Source organism: Rattus norvegicus, chromosome 18 (genome assembly GCF_036323735.1).
Source record: "Rattus norvegicus strain BN/NHsdMcwi chromosome 18, GRCr8, whole genome shotgun sequence".
Classification (NCBI taxonomy): Eukaryota; Metazoa; Chordata; class Mammalia; order Rodentia; family Muridae; genus Rattus; species Rattus norvegicus.
This window is the reverse complement of record NC_086036.1, coordinates 23,789,869-23,816,611: the sequence shown is the minus strand read 5'-3', so window position 1 is coordinate 23,816,611 and position 26,743 is coordinate 23,789,869. Positions and strand designations below refer to the sequence as shown.

General features: G+C 47.2%; 2 protein-coding genes across 5 annotated transcripts in view; one reads left to right on the top strand and one right to left on the bottom strand.

The window, feature by feature from the left end:
- The first annotated feature begins 3,081 nt into the window (after positions 1–3,081).
- On the top strand, positions 3,082–5,282 carry Sft2d3 (SFT2 domain containing 3). Its single transcript, NM_001108887.1, has one exon. The coding sequence runs from the start codon at positions 3,082–3,084 to the stop codon at positions 3,733–3,735; it is 654 nt and encodes a 217-aa protein (NP_001102357.1). The 3' UTR covers positions 3,736–5,282.
- The window catches only part of Wdr33 (WD repeat domain 33), a 106,278-nt gene continuing 83,161 nt past the window's right edge, over positions 3,627–26,743 (bottom strand). The window contains exons 13-23 of one of the 4 annotated variants that reach the window (XM_063277379.1): positions 26,493–26,579; positions 26,110–26,249; positions 25,120–25,272; positions 23,806–24,876; positions 19,803–19,911; positions 18,525–18,613; positions 15,984–16,422; positions 10,845–11,008; positions 10,655–10,750; positions 9,074–9,289; positions 3,627–7,527 (exon numbers count right to left, since the gene is read on the bottom strand). In XM_063277379.1, the coding sequence (XP_063133449.1) occupies positions 7,351–7,527; positions 9,074–9,289; positions 10,655–10,750; positions 10,845–11,008; positions 15,984–16,422; positions 18,525–18,613; positions 19,803–19,911; positions 23,806–24,876; positions 25,120–25,272; positions 26,110–26,249; positions 26,493–26,579 (2,741 nt within the window). In that variant the 3' untranslated portion in view covers positions 3,627–7,350. The remainder of the gene's footprint in view (positions 7,528–9,073; positions 9,290–10,654; positions 10,751–10,844; positions 11,009–15,983; positions 16,423–18,524; positions 18,614–19,802; positions 19,912–23,805; positions 24,877–25,119; positions 25,273–26,109; positions 26,250–26,492; positions 26,580–26,743) is intronic. The other 3 variants (XM_063277380.1, NM_001107398.2, XM_063277381.1) reach the window with 3 other exon arrangements.

Here is a 26,743-nt window from a genome sequence, read left to right as displayed (position 1 = left end):
TAAAGCATTCAGATTATATATATTAAAGGAACTGATGCTGACAAGCTCTGGCCCGAGTGTCGGGATTACTGGTGTTTGCCACAGTTAAAATGCCACCACCGTGGCCCATTTGCTGCATCCTTATTGCAGGATATTTAATCATATTGTGACCCCCAAGACTGTGTTACTCACTAAAAACAACTGTTTCTAATTGTGGTGTGGTCAGCCCTAGCACACACCTTTGATCCCAAATAATGAAGGTATAGTCAGTTTGTAGAAGAAAGCACTGTGTTTCAAAGTGGTGGCAGACCAAATGACAAATCAGAGAAAGATTTGACAGACTGGGACCTGCCCAGCCCTCTCGAGAAGAGGAAGGACAGGCTCTTAGGAGGGCAGTGCAGAGGGACAGGAAAGGAATGTAAGCAGTTTCACTGGGAGAGCTGTCCAGACAGGTTGAAAGCGAGCAAGCTAGACACAGTGAAGACGGAACAGAGAATGACAAAGGACAAAGCGAGCCAGAAACAAGGACAGATTGCTAGAATTTAGGACATGCAGAGTAGTTCAGGAGAAGCTCAGAGAAGCCAGGTTGAATCAGTTGTTTGTTGGAGAGGAATTTGAACGAGAACAGTTGTGTCAAATCAGCCAGCCAGAAAGCAAAGAAAACTATGTAAAAACATTCTAGGCTTCGGTTTGGTTGGACAGAGACTAGAAGCTTCCAGGACTAGGCCTAGGTTAGGAGACAAAGACATTGTAATAATTGGAGACAACTATGTCAGGTGAATAAAAGCAACTTTGACCCATCTTAGCTCTTACCCACCTGTCTTTTAGTGGACCAGCAAGACGGCTGGCTCTGTGGGTGAAGATGCTTCTCACCAAATCTAACGAGGACTTCAACAGCCAGAAACCCACATGGTATAAGATTAAGTCCCGTAATGCTGCTCTACGGCTCCACCTGCACACCTCCCACAGCCAAAGTAATGGTAAAAAAAATTCATAAAATATTTTCGTTAATCCTCTTGTGTGTGGAACAAAGTAAATTTGTTCACACAGAAAAAAAAAAACCATCAACTCAGATTCCTTTTGTAATGCGATTGGCATATTGTAACGACAGTCCTGCAGCTGCTTCTAAAAAGCTTACTTACGCATATGTGTGAGCATGTGTGTTCTGGTGCCCCTGAGGGCCAGAAGGAGGAGCTGGAATAGCAGGTGGTTGTGAGCTGCCCATGTGAGTGTTGGGAACTGAACTTTTAATTAACATGTATGTTCGTGGAACCATAAAGAGCAACTTTTTTTTTTTTAAACAAGAACTGTTGTGGAACATTTTCAGCACGAGGTGTGCTTGGAGTCCATCAAAGAGATACAGACAGGAAGCATCAGGCCTCTCTCTGAGCTGGTGGCCAGTGTCACCTGCTTATCTCCAAACTCTGAGAGATGAAAAGCTAATGGTAGTCTATGTGACTGAACCACCATCAGAAAAGGCAGTTTCAAGTCCCAAATTATTCATTAGACAAACCAGTGGGATGGGGAATCTGAGAAGGGGGCATGTGGGCACGTCGTGGCCTGTGGGAAATCTCTCAAGATGAGGTCTGGCAGCCAATCAGTGGTCCTGTCTCTTCTTCTCTCTATGCTGCACCCCTTCACTCATCCCTTGAATCTGTTACCACAGATCACGTATCTTGTTTCCCACACAAAGGCCCCGACAGAACAACCGATGGCTTCAGGGACATCTACCAAGTCTTCGAGAACATTTACTGCACTGAAGGACGGCTGTGCCGACTTACCAGGCTAGTTGGGTCCCTGAGAGGGAGTCACAAGACCCTGTCCTAAAAACAGTGACTCACGTGGTAAACTGTCACAATTCAGACTGGTACAACACAGAAAGTGTGCAGGAGGGAGGTGCAGTCCTGGGAGTCTCTGCAGTGTGGCCTGTGAGCCGTCACAGGCAGACACGGCTCCAGAAGGCAAGAGAGAACGGCACACGCAACAGAACAGCAGGGAAACTGACTGGAATGTGCTGGGGTTGCTCCACATCTGAAGCAGGAGTCAAAATGCTTCAAGGTTATAGAAGCCAACGACATGAGAGAGACATTTGCACATCATGTGCAGAGTCAGGGCATGCAAACCGCAACATTCAGGGAGCACTGCAGGAGAGGAAGCAGAAGACTGGGAAGACCCAGAGGATGGGGATCAGATGCTGTGAGACCACACCTCCTCAGTAGCATCAGAAGCCATACCCATAATGTCTCATCAACATGACTGCCTAAACACACCTGAACAGGAACAAGAGACAGGCTAGAGTGGATGGGGAGAGATCAGGAGATGTCAACCCCCCCCCCCCACCCATTGCACAAAGGTGCAACAATTAAAACAACAAAACAAAACAAAAATGGAAACCAGAAGAGTTGGTTGGGGGTGGGAGTTAGCCCTTTATCAACTCCACTTTCAAAGGAGCCTAAGCCCTGTAGGTGTGGATTTTTAAATTACTTTTACATTTTATGTATATGGGTGATCTGCCTGCATGTTGTACGTGCACCACTTGCGAGGGCATTAGATGTCCTGAAACCACAGTTACGAGATCTTAGCTGCCATGTGAGTACCAGGATCCAAACATGAGTTCTCTGCAAGAGCAACAAGTGCTCCTACCTACTGAGCCATTCTCCTGCGACGTCTTCAGAATTCTGAGGTAACTGTAGACATGTAGAAACTTGAAAGAGAGGGAGGGAGAACGAAAGAGAGAAAAGGAAAGAAAATTCTGTTTACCCTTTCCCCCAGATTCCTCCATTTAGCAGTTTTAGCAATGTGAGGCACCTGACAGTCAATATTCGTCTGTCAGCAGATGCCCCTGTGGATCCTTTTATTGCTATTGCCACTCTTGTGTCTTTTAATGCTGACAGGACTTAACTCGGTGACTAAAACAAAAAAATCAGGATCTGGTAGACTATACAACACAGCTGTACTGCCTACTCCAGGACTTCCGCCAAGCTTTGGACACCATCCTTCCGCCGAGGCCGACCAACCGCCACCCGAGGATCTAGCTACTTCCGGTCGCGGGTGACAAACCCCGGAAGTATCAGCCCGGTTTTTAACGCCACTCGGTCCGAGATGGCCGATCTCCACCGCCAGCTGCAGGACTACCTGATGCAGGGTAAAGCGAGTAGGCCGGCAGCCGCAGAGCCGCTGCTCGGCGCGAGGGCAGCAGAGGAGCCTACGTCCGGGGACAGACCTGCCGGGGCATGGCTAGGCAGCACGGCTTTGCGATGGCCGTGGGCACGGAGCCCTGCCGAGCCGCCGCCCGCGGGCTCTCGGTGCATCCCAAACGTGACTCGCGGGCAGCGCCTGGCGGCGGGCGGCCTGTGTCTGCTGTTGGCCGCGCTCTGTTTCGGTCTGGCCGCGCTCTACGCTCCGGTGCTGCTGCTGCGCGCGCGCAAGTTCGCGCTCCTTTGGTCGCTGGGCTCCGTGCTGGCGCTGGCGAGCGCGGCGCTGCTGCGGGGCGGCCCGGCTTGTGGGCGTCTGCTGCGCGGCGAGGAGACGCCTTCGCGGAGCGCGCTGTGCTACGCAGCCGCCTTGGGCGCCACGCTCTACGCCGCGTTGGTCCTGCGCAGTACGGTGCTAACGGCACTCGGCGCTTGCGCACAGGTAGCCGCGCTACTCTACGCGTTGATAGGGCTCCTGCCCTGGGGCGGCGTGACGGCGCTCCGCCTGGCGCTCGGTCGCCTAAATCGCGGGACGGGCCTAGCCAACGCGCTCCCGGTGTGACAGTCCCAATCTGGAGGAAGAGGAACCAGCCAAGCTAAGGACACTCCACCGTACCCAAGCGTACAAGGACAAGGCACCAACTGGACTGCGTGGCGGAGTCCGTGCGCTTGAAGCACCTGTCAAGAACTGATGAGCAGGAGGTTTAAGATCCTTCTTTGGCTTCAGTGTTCTGTGGTTCTGGGTCGCATGGACCACGGTAAAACGTGATTTTTACAGTGCTCCGGAAACCACTATCATGAACTGCTTTCGCACTAAACTGGCTTTACACGGACGTCAGATTTAGCGAGGAACAAACGGAGAAATGAATAGCTTTCTGACTTAGTTGCTTTTGGGAGAACTACATTCTACCTTTTGTCATTTAAAGAAATCCAGGGATGTGTTTGGTTGATCAGGTTTCGGTTCTGCTACATCTTTTCAAAGCCTCCTTACTCCTACTCACTGTAAAGCAATCCAGATTACCAGATTAAACACTAAATTTAACCACTGGATTTAAAGTAGTGATTAGCTAATATATTTTTACCTCAGGTTTTTTCTTCCGTTAAGAAGTAAATACGGTGCTTTATAATATGCAAGTATAAATATTTACTTGTCAAAGCAATATTCCGGATCAAAAAGCCAGTTATCCAGTATGACTGAGTGGCAAATTTTGCAAAGGTCTCTGTAAAACTAGGCTAAGAAATCCTGGGATACAGGGAATTTTTACATTTGTAGTTATCATAGTTGTTATATAAGTTTTGCCAGGTTTTTGATTCCTAACGATGCTGCTTGTTAAAAGTCCCACACAGTTGTTAAAAGTCCCACACTAATGCTGTGTAAAATGCTTCTCATACATAATTGCTGTATTTCCTTCTAGGTTCGCAGGTAGCTTTGTTTCTGTGGTGCTGGTGCAAATCAGCACTTAAATCTATCGTAATTTATTGCCAAAAATTCAGTTGAGTATTGAGTCTTGATTCATGAAAGTAAAGGGTATTCAGCTTAAAATGTCACCACCAGTGTCCTCACACTAGGCTGGCACATCCAAAGTACCCTAGAAGCCAAATACCATCAGCTTACTTAGAAGACTGGAGGATGGGTCCAGATGTTTCTGTATGATAATATATAAAACATACATGTTCAGCTGAGGTTGAGACCCATATCTGTGTGCTGGCTTGTATGATATCAAAGTAATTGTTTTCCAGGTTAGGTCAAACAGTCCCCCATGATGTGATCCTATACTGGCCAATATCCCAACGTCACAGGGTTCCCAGACCACTAGCCTCTATAGTAATTACCCCCTGGTAATCCTTTTGCCATGCCCTCCAGGCAGTAAGTAGAGCTTCCACTGCTCAGGAAAGGAAATGCTATTTTCAAGTAGTGATGTGCATTTTTTTTATGTCACTATGTTCAAGGTATTAAAATTCTGTTTCAAACATTGTCAAGAATTCATTACTTGAAAATAAGTTTTATAAAATTCTAAGCACAATATTTTATATTTTGACAGTAGCACTGAAAATGTTGTGTGTAGATATGTAATGCCTAATGTAGAGGAACTGTTTATAAATGCATTCATTCTGAGAACACGGCCTGGATGGTGTCTGGATTCCTGTAGTTTCATGGACTCTGACTTTAAGGTGTTTGTGTGTTATACCAGGGGAGTGCAAGTGAGGAGGAAGAGTGCTCCTTTCTAATGTCGTGAGTGCTGCCATGTTTATTTTTGAAATTCACTAGACAGCCTCAGGTTCTAGCATCCAGATAATCACCATGTCTTCTTCACCCCACACACACAGCTAGGGAGGCCTTCTGTGCAAAGTCCAACTGTGTCAGCATCTCTTAAGCCACCAGAGATGTCCAGCAGCACTCAACTTGCCAAGTAAACCTGTCTTCATGTGCCAAAAAGCTAGTAATGCAACAAGAGGCTAGCAGCTCTGGGAGTGACTTTTATAAAGGCTCTCCCAGAAAGACTAGTGGTCAGAGCTGAAGAAGGAGCTCCGTGGTTAGGAGCACTGGCTGCTCCCCTAGAGACATGGATTCAACTCCTAGCACTGACAACTGCCTATTACATCTGATGCCCTCTTCTGTCCTCCAAAGACACCAGGCACACAACTGGTGCAGACATAAACTCAGGCAAAACTCCCATAAGAGGGGTGAAGGGCTTTAAAAAAAAAAAAGAAAGACAGCAAAATGTCAGCATAGGAAGCAGTATCTTAAATTGAAGGGTGGGACAAGGGGAAAGTGGAATCCCAAGCTGCCCTGAACCTTACCATGAAGCCAAGGACAGCACTGGAATTGTGAGCCTCCTGGCCCCACCTCCCAAAGGCTAGGTTATACATGTGTGCTAACATGCTAAGTTAGTATTTTTTAAGGAGAGGACCTCTCTCCATGTCTAGCTGAGTTGCCTGCTCACAGGTCCTGGGGCTGAGTTCCTGTCCCTGTGTGGGCTCTGAACCACTGAGCCATCTCTCCCAAGTCCCACCTTTGCTTTTGTATGTATGTATACATGCTTATGTATGTATATATGCATATATGGCTTCTTTGGGGGGGGGGGGGGTTGAAACAGGATTTCTCTTTGTAGCCCAGGCTGTTTTAGAACTTAATTTGTAGACTAGGCTGGCCCTGAATTCAGAGACCTGCCTATCTTTGCCTCCCAACCCACCTTTTTAATTTTTTTTTAAAGCAAGAAATTTGTCACGGCAGAGAACTTTCTGGTACCTTCTGTCTTGTACCCTGAAACCTGAAATCTTCACAGAGTGCATGTGGAAGAAGAGATTGTTTTCCAAAGTGTAGATACTTTGTTCCACTTCCTTTGAGCTGTGTGATAGGATGCACCACGTTAATGTTGCTTACACCAGGTCTCTCAGTGACCATTCAAAGCTAAACCGCTAGGAGATGCATCCAAGGGAGAATGTCTAGCTGAAGACCCACAAGATTCAAGTCTTTCTTCAGTGTGATTTTCTACCCCATAGAGCATGTCTGAGGTTTTGAGCCTTCTTGAACTATAGAGCAATTTTAAAGTACTCCTTATCGCATAACAAGAGCGGTGTAACAACGGAAACATAAAAATCATGTGAAAGCGGAGTTGACAAGTGACCGTCTGTCGGAAGTGCCAGTAGTAAGCACGCCCTCACCAGGTCAGATGTGTTGAAACCACAAGCTCTTAGGGTGAGCACTGCATAACTGGTGCTTCTGTTAACTCGAGTAAATCACATTCTGTATTCATACAAAACAAGGTTTTTTTCTCTGACAAACTGTACATATAGAAATAAATTTCCAATTGGACATGAACTGAACTTTGTGGAGGTGCTCCATTTCTCATGACACTTAAAAAAAGGATTCCAGCTTTTCTCTTCACAAACGAACGGGAGACTTAGAGCAATGAGGAGGTACAAGACAAAACGGCCAACTCCCTGGGGAGTCGGCATCAGTCTTTTGTCTCGAGCACCTCACTGGGCTCCTAGAATAGAACTCAGCTGCCCCAGAAGAATTGTTCAGGGCTACAGTGGTAAAGGCTTGTTTTTGCTTCTGTGGTAAGTCCACAAGAACTTCTTAAATAGTATCCAGAGAGGCCTAAGGCGATTCGGCCCTCCTACCGACCCCTCCCACTACCTCTTGAAGTGCCTCTCCTTGGAGGGCCAGAGTTCATGTTACTCCCTCTACCCCAGTTACTGCCACTCCGGCCCCCTCGAGAAGATGAGCTGCTGCCTGGAGGGCCACCAAAAGGTTCATCTCTGTGGTATCCATCATGATGGTCTCCGTCCAAAGAGCTGGAACGCCCGGATTTTGGAACTCTCTGGGAAGGTCCTGGGCCCCCTCGGCCTGAAACAAAACATGATTCAAGAAATGGCTTCCTGTATCATAGTGCCTGCTCCCCAATAATTCCTGGTACAGCTGTCTCCCTGATGACAGTGAACCATCAGGAGGTCTTAAGGAGATACATAATGGCTTTCAGAGCTGGCGGGGCCTTTCCCTTCCCCGATTCTCCCTGCCTTCCTAAAAACCGTTAGATCACATTGCTAAGCCAACAAGGTCCACTCTCTGGTGTCGTTGGCCACTTCCTCCTGAGGCTGACCACTACCGTTTGACTGTGGAAGTTATTGATGTCCAGCAACTGAAAGCCTCCTTCGGTTCGCCTAATTAACACGCCCAATCAAAACATGCCACCACATCCTGGACTACTCTAACACAGACCTTTCCTTTTGACTCTTAAAAACTACACCTGCAAATCAGTCACTTGACTTTTCCTCCCCAGTTAATAAAGGAACTCTGAAAACAGAGTTTGAGTATGCTTTGTGCCTAATCTAGGGTCTGGGAGGGAGCACCTCACTGTATGTGAGTCCCTTCGGTGGGTTCCTCTGTCCCTTCCTGACCTCATCCGTGGCTCATGACATCAGGCCTCAGTATCTCGGGGACCATACACACCCCAGACGTAGGGACTAAGGCCCCAGTTAGGTCCACTGTGCACTTCGGCTTCTTTTTCTGTCCTTTTGGGATGAACTGACCTTGAATATATATGAACTTTATTGTATTACCAAAGAATTTTTTTCCTTGAGCTCAGTGGTTCAGCGCTTTGCCTACTGTGTGCCAAGATCCTGGGTTTGACTCCCAGCACTGCAAATGAATGAATACACAAGAGAGCTTTTCCTTGTGAGATGATGCGATGGGCGCCTCTTCTATAGCAGGCTCTTCCTACTGCGTCTGAACGGAAGTTGAATCTCATGGACATAAAGGTGTTAGGGGATTTGCCAAGTAGTAAACTTGGCCTGTTGTCATGCAAATCACATGTCCTTGGCCAGAGCATCCTGACTGCCCATGAATTCATCCCAGACCAGAGCATACTGAACAGTGCCTTGTTTAACTGGGATGGATGTGTGTGTGTGTGTGTGTGTGTGTGTGTGTGTACTGGATATACACAAGTCATTTCTGGAAAGAATACATAAAAAGCAAGTGAACAAGATGGGGCATCCACAGCACACCACACAGGCCCAGTCTGACCTAAAGCCAGACTTGTAGTTAGCAGTTACTGGCTACTGCTCCTGGGTACACGGTCATTGGTCCTCCTGGGCCTCTGCCAAAAAGTACAATACAGAACGTGCTCTCTCCTGAGATGATACCCTTGAAGGCTCCAAAGAGCTTCTTGGTGGAGGCTACAACTGTCAGTAGGACCAGCAGCACAGAGGGTGGGACGGAGAGGGCAGAGCGGAGACCCTCAACAGGGAGCTCCATCCAGCTGTCCAAGTTCAAACAAACTACACTCCCGCTAGGTTTAGAGCCTGACTCTGCCCGACTAAGCTCGGAGACAGAGTGGAAGCAGCCTTGGGGACTTAGGGTACATGTTCTGGGACTGCGATTGCTGTCCTCTTACCTTTGCTTCCTCGGTCCTCCGAGGGGCCTCCTTGGGCCTCCATCTCTCTGTGTTCAGAAGTGCCCGACCCATCATGCCAGGGGCGCTTCCGGGGTGGTAGGGAGGCCATGTCCATGCCTTGGAGAGAAGAGGAGCGCTCTCTGCTAGCTGGTGAATGGCCATCGTGAGGGGGATGATCAGGACGGGGAGCATCACGAAAGTGTTCATGACCTGGTCCTGAAATGAGAACCGAAGGGTCCATGCTCTTAAGGATCTGACAGTATCAGCTCAGTGAAACAGTATAGCCCCAGGCAGCTGAGAGCAGGAGTCTCGCCTTAATAGCTGGGGTGTGAGTCACTGCACGGATGTGAGGAAGAAACTCCTCCCAGAACAAGAGGAGGCAGGTACACGCAGATGTTCTCCGTTGTTTTAGACTTAGGTTATCCTCACAATCTTTAAAAGTATTGAGCAAAAGGGTAGAGGACTGGCTCAATGGGAAAAGTGCTTGCTGTGTAAATATGAGAACAGAGTTCAGATACCCAGCATCCACATAAAACCCACACGTACATAAAATCCCAGAGACAAGCTGGCTAGCAAGACTAGTCAAATCAGCAGGCTCCTGACTCAAATGAGAAACCTGCCTCAATATAGAAGGGAGACAGACACCAAAGAAAGACAGTCTCTGCTTTCCATACACATGCATACCTACCTGCACACATGTATACCCACACATGAACATATGAACATATGAATATACATACATACATACATAATGTAACAAAAAAATACATCTACTAATATTTATTGTGTCAATTAAGATGAAGAAAATTTTAACTCTTTAATCTTTATTTTACAAATAGATGACAAAGAAATATACTGAAAAGAGTGGTATTCATGCAGCTCTGTCTGTCAGTCAGAGGTCGATATAAAAGTGTCATTCTCAGCTCTTTATTTTTTTAATTCTCCCCCACTCCCCAAGCCAGGATCTCACTATGTCACCCTTGTAGGTATTTGCTTGCCTCTGCCTCCCAAGTGCTAGGTTAATGGTGTACGCCGCCTTAACTGACTTCACAACTTTAACAAGACGGGACCTCATGCTGAACTAAAAGCAGACATTTGACTCATCAGACAGGTCGGAGAGTTCTAGGAATTCTGCTGTCTCTCCCTCTTCAGCACTGAAGTACAGGTGCCAGTACCATGAATGGCTGAGGATTCAAACCCAGGTCCTCATGTGGCAAGGATGTTACTGAGACATCTCCCTAACCCAAGGATGGTACTGTTTTACACTTAACACAAATCCATTTACTCTCTTACTTTAAACCAAACCAACGAACAAACAAAAAGTCAGAAGTGGTGGCACATGCTTTTAATCCCAGCACTCAGGAGGCAGAGGCAGACAGATCTCTGAATTCGAGGTCAGCCTGAAACCCAATGAAAACCAGACCTGGATTCGCCCACCTGTGTCTCCACTTGATCTATTGAGATAAAACACTGAAGTAGACGGATAGGAAGCCAACCAGCCACCACAGAGTCAAACCAGCAAAGACAGAACCTGGAGATGGGCCCGTACTCTGTCAACTACCAAACCATAAGCATCCTTACCGGGCTCTCGGTTTCCATCCCAGGAGTCTGGCTTCCGTCCTCCTTCAAAGCGAGGAAACTCATCAGGAGTGGGGAGTAAGCACTTCCTGGATCCCCCTACACAGAGGAGCAAACAAACTGTGCTCACAGGCCGCCCAGCTGTGCTCGAGGCCATTTGCCTCTTAAACCAGCTGTTCTCAATACTGCTCACCTCTAGGGGTGCCACGGCCTCGACCTCTGAGATCTCGTCCTCGGGCTGCTTCATCAGAAGCATCGAAAACCTCTTCTGGACCAAAGTCATCAGGACCAGGAAAGTTGTCCCTTCCTCTTGGAGGAGCACGGCCTTCGTGTCTTGGGGGAGCACCTCTTCTAAAGCTGAAAACAAAAATCAGAATGTCCACCTTCTGGAAAACATTACTCTTAAGTATGGAGAGAACTTGACAGGAAACTTGAATGTACTATGTAGGCGGGGAGAAAACCAACATGATATATGTCTAGTTTCTTCTGTGTAACCCTGGCTGTCCGGGAACTCAGAGACAGTGCCAAAATACACAGGAAGGCAGCGGTACAGCAGGTGTGAGCTTCCATATGTTACTGTGTTTCTTTCTTCCTCACTAATTATTACACTAGAACAGGTACTTTTGTTTGTCACTGCAGCTGACTCAGCTATATTTTTGACCATTAGCTTTTTTTTCCCATACATACTTGGAAAAGAAAGTACTGATTGTGGTAGTTTGAATAGCTATGGCCCCCAAAACCCTCATGTGTTTGAATGCTGTGCCCAAGGGAAGTGGCACTACTAGGAGGTGTGGCCTTGTTGAAGGAGGCATGTCACTGTGGAAGGAGGCTTTGAGGGTTCATATATGTTCAAGGCATGTTTAATGGGACACTCTCCTTGCTGCCTGTGGGTCAAGATGTAGAACTCTCAGTTCCTCCAGCACCAGTCTGCCCTGCTTCCTGCCATGACAACAATGGACTAAACCTCTGAAACTCTAAGCCCACCCCAACGAAATGCTTCCTTTCCTTCCAGCTCATTTTTAATTACTTCTTCATCCCCACCGGCATGACTAAAGCATCTTTGCTTTGAGCACAGCAAACCTGGGTCAGAGGAGAACTGCGTGTGTAAGAGGGCATAAGTGGGCCAGGACAGCCTCAACAGGAACGCTGTTCCCAAAACACAAGTACCCACTTACTAATACCATAGATACAGAGAGGCTTATTTGCCTTAATTAAAAATAAACAGAAACAAAAAACAAACAAACAAAAATAACCTACTACTGGTATGGAATGATTGCGCCCCCTAAATTCCTTTGTTGAAGGTCTAATGCTATGTGGAATGGTATATGAGGTATATAATACATCACATATGTAGGGCCAGGTGTGCTGTGCTCTTGGAGGTAAGTAAGCAGGGTGTTATGAGGTCATGAAGACAGAGCCAAGAAAATGAGATTAGGACGGAGAAACGGGCTGGAGAGATGCCCCAGCGGTTAAGAGCACCGACTGCTCTTCCAGAGGTCCTGAGTTCAAATCCCAGCAACCACATGGTGGCTCACAACCATCTGTAATGAGATCTGATGCCCTCTTCTGGTGTGTCTGAAGACAGCTACAGTGTACTTATACATAATAAATAAGTAAATAAATAAATAAATAAATCTATCTTTAAAAAAAAAGAAAGAAACAGAACAAAGAGCCAGCACTCACCCCACCCCAGTCATACCCACACAGACATACAGTAACCTGCAACCTGGGAAATGGGCCTCACCATCAACCAACCCCAGGGGACTCTGATCTGGCTTCAGCCTCCACTGCTGTAGAAAATCAATCCCTGCTTTCAAGCTGCCCACTTTTGGTTGAGAGCCTGAGCAGGGTAAGATATTGTCCAATCAACTGATTCCTCTCAAATCCCTCCCCAGTTTAAGAGCAACCACTCAGGTCCTAAGGAAGCAATAAGAAAGTGATGTGTGGGCAAGTGGTGTAAGCAATAAATAAATATAGCCAAGCCAATGATGGCGTGCACGCATCAGCAATTCTGACCTGGGAGGTGGAGGAAGAGGTTATACCTTGGCCAACAGAAAGTTTGAGACCAGCCTAGGGTACATGAGTCATGACTTCAAAGAGCTCAGGGCTCAGAGACGGCTCAGTGGTGAAGACGACCTGCTGACCTGTAGAGGACCCACACTTGTTCCTCACATCTACATGGTAGCTCACAGCCATTCTAATTCCAGTCTCAGGGTATGCGATATCCTCCTCTGTCCTCCATGGGCGCTAGGCATGCACGAGATACACACACATTCAGGCAAACACACGTAAAATACACAAACGGTTTTTGGGGGAGAAGGTGGTCTGGGCTACTGAGGTGGCTCAGCAGGTAAAAGCGCTTGCTGCCGAGCCTGAAGACCTGAGGACCGTTCCCAGGGCCCACAAGCTGGAGAGAATGAACTATTACAAGCTGTCCGCTAACCTCCACCTGCACACCATAGCATATGGCACGCACACACAAAGATAGATAAATCAGCCTGAAGAGATGGCTCAGTGGTAAGGCGTGTGCTGCTTTTCCTGGTGATCTGAAGTCAGTTGCCAGCATCTACATCAAGCAGCTTATAACTCCTCAACCGCAGCTCCGTGGATCTAGCACCCTCTTCCTACTCCCAAGGGTACCTATACGCACATGAGCACACCCACATACAGAAAAACATGCATAGGATAAAGAAATGTAACACAATTCAACAAAGAAAAATCTGTGTGAAGCTAGGTTTAGTGCCACATGCTTGTTATCCGAGAAACTTGGGGTGGTTGAGGCAAAGAAAAGTGTAAGTTCAGGCCAAGCTAGTCTACAAAGTAAGAACTTAGCCCTTTTTCTTTCTATTAAAGTCTGATCAAAACTGTGTTTTTAATTAATGTTTGTGTTTGTATGTGAATACAGGCATATGCATGCCAGTGTGTATGTGGAGGTAAAGGAATAACACACACATACACACACACACACACACACACACACACACACAGATACAGACACAGACACACACACAGATACAGACACAGACACATACACACACACACACAGACACACACACACACACACAGATACAGACACACACACACACACACACATACACACAGATACAGACACAGACACACACACAGACACAGACACACAGATACAGACACAGACACACACACAGACACACACACAGACACAGACACAGACACACAGATACAGACACACACACATACACACACACAGACACACAGACACACAGACACAGACACATACACACACACAGACACACAGACACACAGACACACACACACACAGACACACACACACAGACACAGACACACACACACACACAGACACAGACACACACACACACACAGACACAGACACACACACACAGACACACACACATACTCTCTCTCTCTCTCTCTCTCTCTCTCTCTCTCTCTCTCTCTCTCTCTCACTCACTTCAGGAGATTCTCCTATCTCTGTCTCCTCTCTTACCAAAGGAGTGCTGGTAGTACAGATATGCACTTACCACATGTAGGTTTTTTCTTACATGAATTCCAGGCATCCAAACTGAGGCTGAAAAGCTTGCATGGAATGTACTTTACCTACTGAACATTTTACACAGACTTTGCTCACTACTGTTATTACTTCCTACACAACACAGTACAGTCAGGCATGGTGGCACGCACTTTTAATCCCAGCCCTTGGGAGGCAGAAGCTAGTGGATCTCTGTGAGTTCCAGGCCAGCCTGGGATACATAGTGGGACCCTGTCTCAAATGCATGATATAACATGAAACTTCCTGGAGCAGTTGGCTGGCTCAGTCAGTAAAGAGACTGCCACACAAGCATGAGGGCCTGAGTTCAGATCTCCAACACACATGTGAACATCAGGGCACAACACTATGTGTCTAGAACCTCACATCTGGGGACACAGACACAACAAGATCCTAGGAGGTGGCTGGCCAGCCAGCCTAGCTGAACTGGTGAGGGGTAGGTTCCGTAAGAGAATCTGCCTCAAAAAAACAGACGTAAGTGATTGACATATAATGTAACCCCTGACCTCCGCATACACGTGCACCCACACAAACATGTACATACACTACACATACACAAACACACGTACAAATACAATGCACAATAACTACTTACATACATTGATATTGTAGGAAGCACTGTAAATCATAGAGAGATGTTTCAAACGCACACTGTATATGATGGTGCAAACACTATGCCACTTCATACAGGAAACTACCCTTCTGCTCAAGCACTTTTATGTCTGAGGTCCTCTGAAGCGAGTGTGCTCATCTACCAGGACGACTACATAATTCACAGTCGAAGACTGACCTAAAAGTATGGTAAAACGCACAAAACTGCCAGGCACGCCTTTAATCCCTGCACTCGTGAGGCAGAGGCAGGCAGATCTCTGAGTTTGAGGCCAGCCTGGTCTACAGAGAGTTCCAGGACAGCCAGGGCTACACAGAGAAACCCTATCTCAAAAACAAAAACAAAAAAACCACAAACAAGAACCACAAAGCTCCCTAGGAGGAAAAGCTCTAACAGAGCGAGTGACAGCGATCTGCATGCACAGTGCTGTCCCAGGTGAGAGAAGGTAAGCCCAGAGAGTAGCACAATGTGTGCCAGCACAAGGGTGTAGGCTGAAATCTGTCATGGGTAGACAAAAATATAAATGAAGACCACAAAATGTGAGGTCTGCATGAATGCAGAGATTTAAGAAATCAACGAACACTGTGCAGAAGTCAATTCTTACACACTCTATCACCACTATCCCTGCTTACACTCAATATCATTTGAATTACACCAACTCCTGCTTCCCTTCCTCCACACTGCTTCTGTCCTTTTTATATCTGCAGGGCTGTGAATTCAAGCCTAACCTAAGTTTAAAAAGAAGAGGATGCTTAGTTTGATCCGACTTTGTTAAGACCTTTGGGCAATTACAGAATATCTGAGCCTATTTTACAGGCCTTTATTTTCAATTACAGTATCTGGCTCAGATATTATGATCTAATAAGGTGAGCCTGGACATTGTAAATGAGATCCAAGCCATGTGCATACACCACACACAGGAGGCAGAGACAAGGTCAGGGAAGTCGAGGATAGCCTGGACTACTGCGTGAGATTATATCAAAACAAACAATTAGAAAGAAAAAGGCCTCAAATACAAAAATAACAGAGAACTATATACAACATAACTTTCAAGTCTAAATGCTAACCCCACAGACAGTAGGGCTCAACCAATACAGTACTTTCCCCTACAAAAGGGAAAACATCTCTGTAGTGAGGACAGGGAAAATGCAGAGGGCCCAAGCAATACACTTTCCTACCTTTCTTCTCTGCGCCCTCGAAATCGTGGGTCATCAGGATCCCGGGGGAATCGTTCGTCTCCAGGTCTGCGGCCTTCCCATGCCCCTGGAGGGCCTCGGGCTGCACCCCGGCCGTCCCCCTCATTGAACTCCCTGTGATCAGGTGGAAAGGGAGGTCCAGGGCCCCCTCGCCTCCACTTTTCTTCTTGTGGTAAGGGTCCTCCTCGTCCCTCGAATTCCCGTAACCGGTGGCCAAAGCGCTTGTCAGGATGGAAGTCATCTGGTCTGCTGAAGTCATCAGGGAAATCAGGGTGAGAGCCACGCCTGTCAGGAGGACCCCTGCAGTCCTGGCCACCCCGGAAAGGTCCCCTGTCAGGACCATGCTCAGGACCACCGCTCTGCTCATGCCGCCTCTCTGACATGGGGCCCAGGTGATGGTTGGGAGGGCCTCGAGAGTCACCTACAAGAAACAAAGCTGACTGTTAGTATGGCTTCTGTGAGGCCTGCTCTACAGTATCTGTCAATTTCAGGGTGTACTTGGACATGCTTTGCTCTATAGTGCTTTCTCTCCTGGGTTCTCAACACACTTAGGAGATAAATATCCCAAAGCATCAGATAACTTGGAAACCATGGGTTCTGGGGTGCAACTTTTAGCTTTGTAACTTGACCTAGGGATAATTACTAATCTTTAAGCAGTGTCCACTTCTTAGGCACATGTTGAAAACATAATTGAAATACTTGAATGATAATGGTCTTTCCTGCCCTGCCCCTGCTCCTGCTGACTTCATGAGGGCCACTGGTTTGATACCCAAGAGACACGCCAGAGACGTGAGCTGAAAACTGTGAGGCTGTGTTATCAAGAACTCACCACAGCCAGGTATAGTGACGCGTGCCTCTAATCCTAGCACTGGGGAGGCAAGGAAAGAGGAATTTCTCTAAGAGTTTAAGAGTAACTGGCCTACAGAGTTAAGTTTCAGGGACACCAGGGATATATGGTGAGATTCTGTGTCAAAAATAGAAATGAATTTTACACACACATACACACACATAACACACACTCTCTGCTCCTGAAAGGGCCACAAGGCCACTGCAGGCACCAGGTCTACACTGCAAGCACCAGGTCTACACTGTAGGCACCAGGTCTACGTTGCAGCCACCCCCTATCTACTCTGTTAGCCTGTTTAGCTTCACCACACCACACTTTAGAAATCTTCTTAGCACATCTTCTACAAGGGTCAAAGAACCATGGGTCCCTCTAACAAGTGCTTGGAGACCAGAGTCCTGCTGGCCTTCAACCTTGGGGTTTTTTGCTCTTTCTGGAAATGATGTGCCTCAAGTATGCTATTTTTGCAATTTTTTTGCAGACAAGAATTTCACTCAAGACTCTGTGTGTGTGTGTGTGTGTGTGTGTGTGTGTGTGTGTGTGTGTGTGTGTGTGTGTATTTTACCCCCACCCAATGGACTGTTTTGGCAGCTACTCCCACCCAATGGACTGTTTTGGCAGCTACTGGCCAAACCACTGTAGCCACTGCCAACAGAACTAATCTCTGCCAACGTTTAAACCAACTTCTAAGGGAGGCACAAGCAGGGAGTGGTGCTGCCTGTGATCTCAGCACTCAGGATGCCAAGGCAGGATGATTACCAAGAGTTCAAGGCTGCTAGCCAGTGCTTTACAGCAAGGCCTTGTCTCAAAACAACCCTCAGTCTGCACATAAAAAAATAAATAAAAATGAAATGAAATACAAAAGGACACTCTTGCTTTTAAAACTACCTTTGAAAATTAAACCCACCCCTCTGCTCAGCCAGCTCCTCTCCTCTCCTCTCCTCTCCTCTCCTCTCCTCTCCTCTCCTCTCCTCGCTTCGCCTCTCCTCGCCTCTCCTCTCAGCATGGGCTGAAACTTGGAAATCGTAGCATAAAACTGTGATGTCAGAAAGCCTCTCTGCCCTTGGCTCATCTGCCCTCTCTTCAGCAGTTTATAAATATCATGGATCCACTTCCCTACTAGGCAAGCCCTCAACGTTCTGTGTTCTTACAGCTGTCTTGGTTAGTTCTGTGTCAACTTGAAAGAAAGGAATCTCAATTGAGACAATGTCCCCACTAGACTGGCCTGAGGAGTAAGTCTGTGGTGCTTGACTGATGGCTGATACAGGAGGAGCCTGGTCACTATGGATGGGGTCACCCCTGGTCCTAGGCTGTGTGAGAAAGCAGGCTAAGCAAGCCATGGAGAGCAAACCAGTGGGCAGCACTCCTCCTTGGCCCTGCATCAAATTCTGCCTCTAGGTTCCAGCCCTGACTTCCCTGGTTGATGGATTTATAAGCTGTAAGGTAAAAGAAATCCTTTCCTCCCCAGGTTGCTTTTTGTCATGTTTTGTCACAGCACTAGAAACCCTAGCTAAGACAGCTGTCTCCGACTTCACGTGCCTGAACCTAGTGGAACTGCTGGTGACACTACCTGGAGGAACCCACACATGTGCACTTGGCCTGAGTTAGCTTACGAGTACTCATCTCACCATCTCGGTTTAAATTAGCCTGTCAACTTTCTTCCAAGGAAAGAAACCTACCACTACAAACGGTGATGTGGTGGTGGTGGCAACTAATCCAGGAGGGGATGGTAGGCCACTTGCATGTCTCTCCCTTCTCCCTTTGGTCCCTAGGAGAAAGAGGGGAGGAAAGGAAGCCGGACGGGTGGGCAGAAGGAAGGAGAAGGGGAGAGGGGGAGAGAGCAAGACGAGCAGGAACAAGTGGAGATACACGCCATGTGGCAGAGGAGAGGCCACTTCATCATTAATGGAAGGACCTAGTGAACACCAAAGCCCCTTCCCAAGGGAAACCACAAGCCTCCAAGAAAACTCTCCACTTTCTTTCTCTCTTGCAAACCCTTCCACATATCTAACACAACCACATATGCAACAGGGATGGAGATAAAAGCTCTCTGAACCCCTGCCCTTTCCTGCCTCTAATATCTCACATAAGGTCAAAGTTGAGCTTTAAATGTCTAAACTCCTAGGCTGGCTGACTTCTCTTAATCCAACAGGATGGGACAAAAAAAAAAAAAAAAACATATGCTGTGGGCTTCACCAGTTGGGAATAAAGGCACTCAGCACTGTGAGGTATGTGAGGTACAGAGCCCACAGTGCCCCGTGTGCTGACAGGACCCATCCACTCCTTCCTCACGGCTGCTCACAGGCCCTCTAGCTCTTCCAGGCTAACTCTCCTGCCAGCCCTTATCCTCCAGCTGGGCCCACCTGGGAGCAAGGGCTCACTGTCAGCTCAACCAGAGCCTCTGCTTAAACCGTAACTTCCAAATAACCAGATTCCCTAAACGCTGTCAGTCCTCATCAGTGCTTTTCCTAAGATCAGTACATCACTTTCTTCTGTTCAAATGATGCCTAACAACGCATTCAGTTAAAGAATCCAATGCGGTACTAATTGGTACAATAGTTACGGTAATACCGACAGCTCTAAGAACACCGTTAGGATTCTGTATCCTCCACTCTATCAAGGAGCGTAAAGCAGAGGCGATTCTGCTCTCCGGAGGGCCAGAGGCATCCCACAGGCACAGGACCATTTCCCACTCCAGTGTGGGCTGTGCTGGCCTGAGGCAGACACATGCCAGGGCTGCTCAGTGGTTTCACTACCAGTCTCTGGTGGTGTGGAACTCATTTCCTCTGGCCAGCATCACTGCCTAAGGAAACATTACCTATGACAACAAAAGACAAAGCAGTTTTCCCAGCAGTTCCAATACCACTGTATCAATTACCAACAAAACCATTTACTGTAAAATGCACATGACAGTGGTACAATACAAACCCTTCCTCAGCAAGCACATATTTATTTACCTTTGTTAGGGCCGGGTCCTTGTCCAGGGTTCAGAGGAGGAATGCGGCCTTGTGCTCCCTGTTGCCCTAGGCCTGGTATCAAGGGTGGGGGACCTGTACTCTGTCCTTCCTGAGAAGATACATGTAAAGATGGGTGTGAGACCATAGACAGAGGCTATGCACAACACATGAAAAGCTGCCAGGATTAACTATTCAGCTAGTGACATTAAAACAAAATTCCCCTTAAGTGGACTGTGGTAATAGCTTTGTAGATAGGGTGCCCTGCTGGCATGAAAACCAGATGGGAGTTTCAATTTCCCAGTACCCATCAACATCATTTCCAAATGGCACCAGTCTGTAATCCCAATGTACTTATAGTGAGATGCGAGGTAGAGACAGGAGACTCCCCTAGAAGCTCAAAAGCCAGCTCGCTTGTCATTTGACTCCAACAAGATGGCAGACAGGGATCAATACCCAAAAGTTCCCCCTGACCGTCACACATACACTATGACACGCACACAGCAGTACTCACACAGAACACGCAGGAATACATAGATATGATTCTAACGTGGAGGAAAGGAGTCGTTCTCTGCCATACCCAAAGGCAGAAACATCTGTATGTTAAACCTCCCAGTTGGCTTCAGTTAAATAAAGCCAGACCTGTTCTTGCAATGTCAAGTGAGAGCTTCAGAGACAGCCAAGAGTCACGGTGTAGTACCATGGCCTAACAACAGGCAAAGTCTAGCCTCTAACAGGTAGGTAGCCTTAACTATGATGCTGTGACACCGGAAGCAACCCTCTCAAGGCTACATCCGAATGGAGCTCTATTACTTCCTATCATTTAGTGGGAGAGGCGCCCACATGTACAGAGGTCAGAGGTCAGAGGACACTTTCAGGAGTTGCTTTTCCTTCTCCATCCTGTTGAGGCAACATCTCTCTCATTTGTATTACTTCATTATGATGTAAACTGTGGCCTGTGAGCTTCTGAGCAATTCTTGTCTCCATAACTAGCAGTACTGGTGCTGGGGTGGGATTATAGATGAGTACCATTGGATCTGGCTTTACAAAAAGAGATTTAACTTTATGTGTATGATTGTTTTGCCTGTATGTATGTATGCATGCAACATTCAAACCAGTACTCATGGAGGTCAAAAGAGGGCATCAGATCCCTGAAACTGGAATTATAGAAGGTTGTGAGTCACTATGAGGATAATTAAGTGCTCTTAACCACTGAGCCAACTCTCCAGAGGGCGTTCTCTCTCTCTCCCTCTGTGTGTATATGTGTCTGTCTGTCTGTCTGTGCCTTGGCATCAGATTAACACAGACTCAAACATCAATATAAAACTACTTTTGTGTTTCAAACTAGTCACACGAACAGATACTGACAGTCAAAACTGCCAGTGCAATGCCTCAGTGGGTAAAGTCTGACTGCCTGAACCGGATCTCAGGACTTCACAAGTATACCATGACAAATATGCCCTACCCACAAAAATCAATTAAAATAGCCATTAGAGATGGTTTGATGATATAGGCCTATAAACCCAGAAGTCAGGAGGCTGAGGCAGGAGGACTGAGAGTTCAAGGCAAGCTTGGGTTACATGATAAGTCTATTAAAAAAACAAAACAAAGCAAAGCAAAAAAAAGCAAAAAAAAAAAAAAGATCTGGGGCTCCGGTTTATTTAGTGTACACACAACTCTCGGAGGTCAGAGCAGAGAAGGTCAGATGTCCTGTTCAGGCTCTCTTCACTTCATTCCTGTAGCTCTCTCACTGAGCCTAGAGACAGGCTAGCAGGGACCCTCTTGTCTCTCCCCACACAGTGCTAGGGCTCCATGCTGAGTCCTCACGACGTACAGAAAGGCTCTTGTCCACAGAGCCATTGTTCCAGGCCTCAATGGCGGAGATGCCTGTGCTGCCTTGCCCTGGACAGTTCTTAACAGTATCTTTCCTGCTGCTATTCTAATGCCCAGATCCCACTGAAGTTAACCAGTGAAAACAATGGCTTAATATAAACCACTTGATCAAGGTGGGGAGAGTCAGATTTTAGATGTAAGGAATAGAAGCAAATTCTCTATCAAAAAAATTCTGGGATACAATAGCAAGTCTTTTCGACTCATTCTACTGATTCAAGTCAACTAGAAATTCTGGAACCATGATGCTTTCCATGCATGCATCATTCTACGGTACATTAAAAACTAACTGGATTTCCTCAGACACTCAGGCCTGTCCCCTTCTCTAACATGTCTAGAGCGTCATTTGTCATGTAATAGTGAAAGCTTATGTTTTCATAATCCCCAAGGCAAAAACTATTATTTCATAAAAGCACAGACTGTTAATAACGGGAGTAAGTAGAGCACACGTACAAGTACACACTCAATAAGGTATGTAATGTGTGAAGCTTTAGGGAAATTTAGATAGCTCTAAATTTTATCTAACCCATTCTAAATTCCATAAAGTACAAACTCAAATGTCACATAATTCTTCGTGACAATTTCAAGTTCTGGGAAATATACAAAACACCACACACCACATACTTACTTAGGTTTAGTAAATCTAGTGGTTGCATTTCACACTGCATGTGCATGGTGCACGCTAAGGCACACACGGAGGTCAGAGGTCAACTTGTGGATGCTGGCTCTCCTACCGTGTATGTTCAGGGGACTCAATACATATTGTCAGGTATGCTTGGCAAGTGTCCTTACCTGCTGAGCAGTCAACCTGGCCCAAATGGCTGTCTTTTATTAGATCATGGATTCTCAGAGAAATTTGGAAAGCAAAACGGGACTGGGATATCTAACAGGCACTACAGTCCTAGGTTCCATACTTAGCCTTCTTCTTCCCCAATAAAAGGAAAAGAAAAACATGGGGTTGGTTGTTGGGTTTTTGTTGTTGTTGTTCTGGTTTTTTTGCTTTGCTTTTTGTTTTCAAACAGGGCTTCTCTGTGCAGCCTTTGGTGTCTTAGAATTCACTCTGTAGACCAGGCTACCCTCAAACTCACAGAGATTCACTTGCCTTTGCCCACTGGGATTAAAGATATGCACCACCATCACCACCCAGAAAAAGAGATTTTTCATGAACTCTCTCTGTCGCCCAGTAACCGAGTACCCGTCAGTGAGGAGCCGGGGTCAGTGTCAGCTGACTCACTCACTCCTCTTGTGCACAAAGCTCAAGGGCTCTTCCCAAATGACACCAGGACCAAGAACTTCAGAGCCACCACCTCACAACCAGATGCTTCACCCACTCGTGCATGAGCTCTCTTGTGTAATTTAACCCCCAAGAACTTTAAACTCTCCTTGCATGGTCTTTTAAGTTCCAAATCAATGAAAGAGTAGCAGGACTTCTTGAAGTCCTTGGAAAGGACCAGAGAAATACCCAGAAAATATTCTTTCCTACAAATACTTTTAACTTTAAAATGTGGGGATTGGGTATGGTTGTGCACACCTGATATCTTAGCATTTGGGAGTCAGAGGCAGGGTGATCTCTCCAAGTTTGAAACCAGCCTGGCCTACACAGCGAGCTCGAGGCCAACTAGAGCTGCACAGTAGAATCCTGTCTCACAACACACACACACACACACACACACACACACACACACACACACACACACACACACACGGTATGGTTTTTTTGACATGTGGTCAGGGATGACTTTGAACTCCAGATCCTTCTGTCTCAAACCAACATGCACCACCATATCCAGTTTTATGCAGTACCAGAAACTGAACCCAAGGTGTCGTGCATGCTAGCAAAGCATTTCGTCAAATGCACAACATCCTCCTGCTCCTGCACATAATCACGTGACAGGTGAGAACAGCTTGAGCAGAAGCTAAAGTAAAGGCACGTGAGATTCTATTCACTGATGGTGGGTGGTGGGGTCTCACCATGTTCTTCCAGTCAGGCCACCACTGTTGTAAGCCACTACTGATACCTAAGGCGCAGTCAGACCCTGCTGTGTGGATTCGACACGCACAGAGTCCATCCCCATGTGTTACTATGTTGCACATACAAGCTGGAAAGAAATGATACCTGATTGAAGGGGGCCCGGGGCCCATCACCTAGCAGAGGTGCTTTCTGCTGCTGGAATGGTATTGGCCCTTGAGATGGATGTGGCCCTCTTGCCGGGTTCTGTTGTCCCTGAGGTCCAGGGGGTCCTTGCATGCCACCCTGGGGTGGAGGTCCCAAAGAGCCCTGGGGTGGCCCCTGCTGCCCCTGTGAACCTGAGGGTCCTCGAAGTTCCTGGGGAGGGCCCAACATTGACCCCTGTGGTGGAGGCCCCTGCATGCCCCGCATCTCCTGAGGACCTCTCATTTCCTGAGGGCCATGTCCCAGCAGTCCACTTGGAGGATGTGGTCCTCTCATCTCCTGAGGTGGATGGCCAATCATTATCCCTTGAGGAGCAGGACCCTGATTCTCCCGAGGTCCTGGGGGTCCCTGCATTCCTCTTGGATTCAGTCCCATCAGAGGTCCCTGGATCCCTTGAGATGTTGGCCCACCCTGTATCCCATGAGGATGAGGAGGTCCTTGCATTCCTCTGGGACCAGGTGGTCCCTGCATTCCTTGAGTACCAGGAGGACCCTGTGGGCCCATATGGCCCTGAGGAGCAGGTGGGCCTTGGGGGCCAATGTGACCCTGAGGTCCTGGTGGACCCTGAGGACCCATATGACCTTGAGGACCAGAACTACCTTGAGGTCCGGGTGGCCCTTGAGGTCCCAAAGGGCCATGAGGTCCAGGGTGCCTCTGCATTCCTTGTGGACCATGCATGTCCTGAGGCCGTGGCAGACCCTGGGGAGGGCCCTGGGGTCCTTGTGGTCCCATGAATCCTTGTGGCCCCCCACCTCCTTGATGCAATGGAGGGCCTTGTGGTCCCATTTGTCCCTGGGGTCCAGGGGCTCTGAACTGGCCCTGTGGACCTGGAGGCCCCATTTGAGCCACCAATGGCATCTGCTGAGATGGGTGAGGCTGCTGAAAACCTTGAGGGATCTGAGACATTGGGCCTTGACCAGAAAAGGGCTGAGGTCCGAGGAGAGGAGTACCAGACGAGGGAGGAGGCTGGATCTGATCGGCCTGCTTCTGGGCAAGCCTTTCAATTTTAAGTTGCTGAAAAGAAAAAAAAAAAATTCAATGTACAGAAGTAGTAAATAAGCTAAGAGCCCTCAAAGAATACTGCTGATTATTTTCTGACATCCACGCACGCACGCACGCACGCACGCACGCACGCACGCACGCACGCACGCACGCACGCACACACTCCAGCATGAAAATAAGAAAGTAACAACAAACAACAGTAAAGGGGCAGAAGGACCAGTCAAGGCGCTCTGCCTGCTTTCGTGGCTCACACACCTCTAAAAGCTGTGGGTTGGTATACTGCAGCGTGGCCATTTCTTGCTCGATTTCTGCTTGTGTTTTTTTCTTCTCTTCTAGCTTAATATCCTCTTTCCTGTCATTCAGCACCTCATTTGGAGCAGGAATTGGAACTTTATTTTGCATCCAGGCCTTAGGGAAAAAGAGAGAAAATTAAATTTTACAGAAGCATGAAAATTATGATACGTTGAAAAAAATCTCTAATGTCATCAATCTACATGGCAGAGCAGTCTTCACCTCTAAAGCCAACTCTTTGTGACGTAAGAATAGAGTGGGGTAGGTGTATTAGTAATTAGAAATTCCTAAACTTATGAAAGCTACACGTTATAATTTGGTATCCACAAAAGGTCATATGGTGAAGGCTTGGTCCTCAGGTGGTGACACTCAGGGAGGAAGTGAAGGAGAGGCAGGAAGGAGTGAGCCAGACCTTGGGGTTATGCCCTTGAAGGGGTCCCGAGAACGAGATGTTCTGCACCATGACGTTCTCTCATGCTATAGACCAAAGAGACAAAGCCAAGCAACCACTGACCTTCGGAGGTCATGAGACAAACAGACCTCCCCCTCAACTTCCCCCGTTAAGTTGGCTATGTGTGACAGCGACAGGAAGCTGACTGGAATACTGCTAGACATTGCAGTTAACAAGAATCTGAATGAGTGTTTGTAGTAGTGAAGCAGAAGACAGACAGTACATAAGACAGCCAACATTCTCTGCCTGCTGACTCCTTCTCTTCCCTCTGACAACATAAATGATTCAAATGAGGCAACAACAGAATTAGACACAGGGAGAGCTGATGCCCCACTGGTATTTAACTCTACAGCAGCCAGTGGGAAGTATGTCTAAAAAGAATCTGGGAAGAAGGCACTGGAAGGGCTGGATGAGACTATCCAAAGAGCCCTGTCTGAGCATCAGTTAAAGCAACTAAGCCCAGTCTCGGCACAAGGACGAGGAGGTCACTGCTACTGACTGACCTGCTGGAACTGAGCAGGAATGGGCTTTGCATAAGGGACTTTCTTCTGAGGAACTTTTTTCTGATCCTTTTGCATTACTTCTTCCATTCCCCAATCCAAGCCTGGAATTGTCATTTCAATGTCATTTGATTCATCTTTCCCTGAAACCATAGAAAGAACTAGTTAGTCCCTTAAACAAAAAACATAGCCACCTAACAAATGAATCAATTGTTGGGAACATAATTTTTAAACATTACATAGCTTTAATCATTTTTATTCACAATTCTCAATATAAGCCATGTGAGCATTTCAACACTATTAACAAGTTAATTTACCATGAAAATAAGACAGAGAGGTCTACAAAACCTTACACAAATTAAATGCATAAATGCAGCTGCTCTTACCCATCTGCTCCTGCTCCATGGCCAGTTTCAGTTGTTCTGGGATTCCCATCCCTGGAATCACTGCCAGGCTATTAGGTTCCAGGTCATCTACAAACAATACACCTATCGTCAACACGTCAACACGGTCTCATAGTGCTCCCTACAACGACGCTTTTTTTACCATAGCAATATCACTGGGTGCAGTAGCACATGCCGTTAGTTACAGCATTAGATGATACTGGTAGGAGGATCTCCATGAGTGCAAGGCCACG